The sequence below is a fragment of the Salvelinus fontinalis genome, unplaced genomic scaffold (assembly GCF_029448725.1).
Source record: "Salvelinus fontinalis isolate EN_2023a unplaced genomic scaffold, ASM2944872v1 scaffold_0122, whole genome shotgun sequence".
In the NCBI taxonomy this organism is placed as follows: domain Eukaryota; kingdom Metazoa; phylum Chordata; class Actinopteri; order Salmoniformes; family Salmonidae; genus Salvelinus; species Salvelinus fontinalis.
The window spans coordinates 330,001-336,216 of record NW_026600331.1 but is presented as its reverse complement, the minus strand read 5'-3'; the positions used below and the strand labels follow the sequence as shown (position 1 = coordinate 336,216).

The window sequence follows — 6,216 nt, the reverse complement described above, 5'->3', positions numbered from 1 at the left end:
ACAAAATGTCTATGAGTAACGCTGTAAGTCAATTAAAATAATATATTCCTCCCAGCTAACACATCTCTCTAGCTGTGTTCTATCCGTGTGTTGAACAATTATTTTGAAAAGTACTTGCTTGCTACCCTCAATATATAGTATTTAAAATATTTTGAATAGTGTTTGAACCCAGGTGTGGTTGTTGGAGGCTGATTCCTCCATTGCGTGTTGAATGTTTGAATGTTTACTCTCGGCATGGTGAAGAAGCAAGCCGGCGCTGACATCAGTGGATGGGTGGGGATTTGTTTCCCTGGCTGGTACTAGCTCTTGAATAATTAAATGGGTTCGGCAAAGCATGCTTGGCTCTATTCTCTTTCAGAAGGAAGGCGAATAGAGGAGATATTCTGACAGTCGTCTGCTGCTTGACAGGCTTGGCAGCATCGCCCTACCCCAGAACGTGAGAGGCCTCCTGAACAGAGGCCCTACCCCAGAACGTGAGAGGCCTCCTGAACAGAGGCCCTACCCCAGAACGTGAGAGGCCTCCTGAACACTGAACAGAGGCCCTACCCCAGAACGTGAGAGGCCTCCTGAACAGAGACCCTACCCCAGAACGTGAGGGGCCTCCTGAACACTGAACAGTGGCCCTAACCCAGAACGTGAGGGGCCTCCTGAACACTGAACAGAGGCCCTACCCCAGACAGTGAGGGGCCTCCTGGAAAGACGCCCTACCCCAGAAAGTGAGGGGCCTCCTGAACAGAGGCAGATGTGTGTTTCAAATGGCACCCTATTCCCTATAATACACAACTTCTGTTGACTAGAGCCCACATAGTGATCTGGTCAAAAGTAGGACACTATGTAGGTTATAGGGTGCTATTTGGGACGCAGCCCTTGCTTTGTATATTAAGGACAAAAACAGACACTGTCTGGAGCAAAATAGTGATGCTTTCAGACTAAGTTCACCAATGGTTACTGTTGTGTCTGTTCACAAAAAGCCAAGTCAAGCAAAAATCAGAGTGTCTGGGTCTGGGGCTATGTTCTGGATCTGGGGCTATGTTCTGGGTCTGGAGCTATGTTCTGGGTCTGGAGCTATGTTCTGGGTCTGGGACAATGTTCTGGGTCTGGAGCTATGTTCTGGGTCTAGGAAACCTGTTATTCTGGGTTTTGATCTGGCCGGTGGCTGGGTCTAGGGTGTTCAGTCAGCCCTAGTCCTCCCCCACCAGGCTGCTCTGACAGCCCTCAAACATAACCACACTTGTTTCTCACCTTCAATGTCCCAAATAAATCAATAAATTAATCAAATATTTTGTAAGGAAGGAAGAATAGAACAGAAACACACACACAAACACAAACACAAACACACACACACACACACACACACACACACACACACACACTCACACACACACACACACACACACATACACACACACGCACACGCACGCACACACACGCACACACACACACACACAAACACACACGCACACACACACACCGTGACAGGGCATATGTAGGACAGATCAGAATAAAGTGCTGCCCAAACATCACAATATTTACCTCCCTAGAGGATGGAGGAGGGACAAGCTGTTTCTCCCACCATGATTTGCTGTTAGCTAGTGGCGCCAGCACAATCTGGATGTTTTTGTTAAAAAATATATAAAAATATAAACTAGACGTTCACATGAAGCCTGTTTGTGCTGTTCCACCACATGTGTAAGGAGAAATGTGTAACAAGGCAAAACACCAACAGTGCAAACCCATAGGGAGAAGAGCAACTCCCCTGTGGAGTACCACAAGAAAACACATAGGGAGAAGAGCAGCCCCCCTGTGGAGTGCCACAGTAAAACACATAGGGAGAAGAGCAACCCCCCTGTGGAGTACCACAGTAAAACACATAGGGAGAAGAGCAACCCCCCTGTGGAGTACCACAGTAAAACATATAGGGAGAAGAGCAACCCCCCTGTGGAGTACCACAGTAAAACACATAGGGAGAAGAGCAACCCCCCTGTGGAGTACCACAGTAAAACACATAGGGAGAAGAGCAGCCCCCCTGTGGAGTGACACAGTAAAACACATAGGGAGAAGAGCAACTCCCCTGTGGAGTGCCACAGTAAAACATATAGGGAGAAGAGCAACTCCCCTGTGGAGTGACACAGGAAAACACATAGGGAGAAGAGCAACCCCCCTGTGGAGTACCAAAGTAAAACACATAGGGAGAAGAGCAACTCCCCTGTGGAGTACCACAGTAAAACACATAGGGAGAAGAGCAGCCCCCCTGTGGAGTGACACAGTAAAACACATAGGGAGAAGAGCAACTCCCCTGTGGAGTGCCACAGTAAAACATATAGGGAGAAGAGCAACTCCCCTGTGGAGTGCCACAGTAAAACATATAGGGAGAAGAGCAACTCCCCTGTGGAGTGCCACAGGAAATTGAATACCGCAAAATGTTAAGTTAAGTGAAAATAAACCTAACTTAACATAATTTTCTGAGCTATGGCCTGTACAGTATGCAGCTGAGCTATGGCCTGTACAGTATGCAGCTGAGCTACGGCCTGTACAGTATGCAGCTGAGCTATGGCCTGTACAGTATGCAGCTGAGCTACGGCCTGCACTGTATGCAGCTGAGCTACGGCCTGTACAGTATGCAGCTGAGCAAGGGCCTGTACAGTATGCAGCTGAGCTAGGGCCTGTACAGTATGCAGCTGAGCTAGGGCCTGTACAGTATGCAGCTGAGCTATGGCCTGTACAGTATGCAGCTGAGCTATGGCCTGTACAGTATGCAGCTGAGCTACGGCCTGTACAGTATGCAGCTGAGCTACGGCCTGTACAGTATGCAGCTGAGCTAGGGCATGTACAGTATGCAGCTGAGCTAGGGCCTGTACAGGTTGCAGCTGAGCTAGGGCCTGAACAGTATGCAGCTGAGCTAGGGCCTGAACAGTATGCAGCTGAGCTAGGGCCTGTACAGTATGCAGCTTTGCTAGGGCCTGAACAGTATGCAGCTGAGCTACGGCCTGTACAGTATGCAGCTGAGCTATGGCCTGTACAGTATGCAGCTGACCTAGGGCCTGTACAATATGCAGATGAGCTAGGGCCTGTACAGTATGCAGCTGAGCTAGGGCCTGTACAGTATGCCGATGAGCTAGGGCCTGTACTGTATGCAGCTGAGCTAGGGCCTGTACAGTATTCAGCTGAACTAGGGCCTGTACAGTATGCAGCTGAGCTATGGCCTGTACAGTATGCAGCTGAGCTATGGCCTGTACAGTATGCAGCTGAGCTACGGCCTGAACAGTATGCAGCTGAGCTATGGCCTGTACAGTATGCAGCTGAGCTAGGGCCTGAACAGTATGCAGCTGAGCTAGGGCCTGAACAGTATGCAGCTGAGCTAGGGCCTGTACAGTATGCAGCTTTGCTAGGGCATGAACAGTATGCAGCTGAGCTACGGCCTGTACAGTATGCAGCTGAGCTATGGCCTGTACAGTATGCAGCTGACCTAGGGCCTGTACAATATGCAAATGAGCTAGGCCTGTACAGTATGCAGCTGAGCTAGGGCCTGTACAGTATGCAGATGAGCTAGGGCCTGTACTGTATGCAGCTGAGCTAGGGCCTGTACAGTATTCAGCTGAACTATTGCCTGTACAGTATGCAGCTGAGCTATGGCCTGTACAGTATGCAGCTGAGCTATGGCCTGTACAGTATGCAGCTGAGCTAGGGCCTGTACAGTATGCAGCTGAGCTACGGCCTGTACAGTATGCAGCTGAGCTACGGCCTGTACAGTATGCAGCTGAGCTATGGCCTGTACAGTATGCAGCTGAGCTATGGCCTGTACAGTATGCAGCTGAGCTACGGCCTGTACAGTATGCAGCTGAGCTACGGCCTGTACAATATGCAGCTGAGCTACGGCCTGTACAGTATGCAGCTGAGCTAGGGCCTGTACAGTATGCAGCTGAGCTACGGCCTGTACAGTATGCAGCTGAGCTAGGGCCTGTACAGTATGCAGCTGAGCTAGGGCCTGTACAGTATGCAGCTGAGCTAGGGCCTGTACAGTATGCAGCTGAGCTAGGGCCTGTACAGTATGCAGCTGAGCTAGGACCTGAACAAAATACAGCTGAGACAAAAAGCTGAGCTTGGGCCTATGCAGCTGAGACAAAAAGCAGAGTGTGGGCCTGTACATTATCCAGCTGAGACAGAAAGCAGAGCTTGGACCTATCCAGTATCCAGCTGAGACAGAAAGCAGAGCTTGGACCTATCTAGTATCCATTTGAGACAGAAAGCAGAACTTGGGCCTGTACAGTGTATCCCAAAGGACACCCTATTCCCCACATAGTGTACTACTTTAGTAGTAAAAGTATTGCCTTTATAGGGATATTAGAGTGCCGTTTTGGATGCAACCCAACCACCATATCCTTACACTAAGCTGCCTCCATAAATGCAGGAAGTAAACAGCACAGGGCAGATCAATGTTATGACCAGGACAGAGCAGATCAATGTTTTGACCAGGACAGAGCAGATCAATGTTATGACCAGGACAGGACAGATCAATGTTTTGACCAGGACAGATCAATGTTTTGACCAGGACAGAGCAGATCAATGTTTTGACCAGGACAGGACAGATCAATATTTTGACCAGGACAGGACAGATCAATGTTTTGACCAGGACATGACAGATTATTGTTTTCACCAGGACAGAGCAGATCAATGTTATGACCAGGACATGACAGATCAATGTTTTCACCAGGACAGGGCAGATCAATGTTATTACCAGAACAGGACAGATCAATGTTTGACCAGGACAGATCAATGTTTGACCAGGACAGATCAATGTTTTGACCAGGACAGGGCAGATCAATGTTTTGACCAGGACAGATCAATGTTTTGACCAGGACAGAGCAGATCAATGTTATGACCAGGCCAGATCAATGTTTTGACCAGGACAGGGCAGATCAATGTTATGACCAGGACAGATCAATGTTTTGACCAGGACAGGGCAGATCAATGTTATGACCAGGACAGATCAATGTTTTGACCAGGACAGAGCAGATCAATGTTTTGACCAGGACAGAGCAGATCACTGTTTTGACCAGGACAGGACAGATAAATGTTTTGACCAGGACAGATCACTGTTTTGACCAGGACAGGACAGATCAATGTTTTTTGACCAGGACAGGACAGATAAATGTTTTGACCAGGACAGAGCAGATCAATGTTTTGACCAGGACAGAGCAGATCAATGTTTTGACCAGGACAGAGCAGATCAATGTTTTGACCAGGACAGGACAGATCAATGTTTTGACCAGGACAGAGCAGATCAATGTTTTGACCAGGACTGAGCAGATCAATGTTTTGACCAGGACAGGACAGATCAATGTTTTAACATCACACCTTGTACAGGTCAATCAGCGTCTGTTGTCCCAGTACATTGGAACAAACAAACAGACAAACACATGTCCATGGCTGAGCATCAGTACCATTATATCTTGTACTATACAATTAGCCTGTTCTGACCATGCACTGTAAACTCCCTCTGGCTACGAAGACCAGAAATACCTTTGAATCACAGACCGTGTTCATACTATAGAGTACCATATAGGACTACCAGAGCAAATTAAATATACATCTAGAAAGAAAAACCATTGATCAGTCTATATTGGCTGAGTCCCAAATGGCACCCTGTTCCCCATAGGCCTCTGGTCAAAAGTAGTGCACCAAATAGGGAATAGGATGCCATTTGGGACGCATTCGTACCCCTTGTATTTCTCTTTTCCTCTCCTCTATTTCCTCCATCCCCTGCAGCGATTCTATGGTGAAAGAGCCAGACGCCAATAAGCTGTAATTCATTAACCCCTCTCATCCACACTGTACTTCTGTGCCAGAAGCATTATGTCAGAGCCAATATAGCTCAAAGATAAGGCGCTAGCTAGCTTCCAAACAGCCAGCCCATAAGCCATGCAAATGATAGCAAGGTGCAAGACAAGACATCCTGTAGTACTGCTGGCTGGGAGACTGGCTGGCTGCCTGGGAGACTGGCTGTGAGACTGGATGGGAGACTGGCTGGGAGACTGGCTGGCTGGCTGGGAGACTGGATGGGAGACTAGGAGACTGGATGGGAGACTGGCTGGCTGGCTGGGAGACTGGATGGGAGACTGGCTGACTGGGAGACTGGCTGGGAGGCTGGCTGGAGACTGGCTGGGAGACTGGATGGCTGGCTGGGAGACTGGCTGGGAAACTGGATGGGAGACTGGG

General features: G+C 48.7%; 1 protein-coding gene across 1 annotated transcript in view; it reads right to left on the bottom strand.

Annotated features, from left to right (window-relative positions):
* Positions 1 to 3,934: 3,934 nt before the first annotated feature.
* The window catches only part of LOC129843346 (mucin-1-like), a 38,621-nt gene continuing 36,339 nt past the window's right edge, over positions 3,935 to 6,216 (bottom strand). The window contains exon 3 of the mRNA XM_055911992.1: positions 3,935 to 6,216. This exon is cut by the window's right edge and continues 549 nt beyond it. Coding sequence (XP_055767967.1) covers positions 5,887 to 6,216 — 330 coding nt within the window. The 3' untranslated portion in view covers positions 3,935 to 5,886.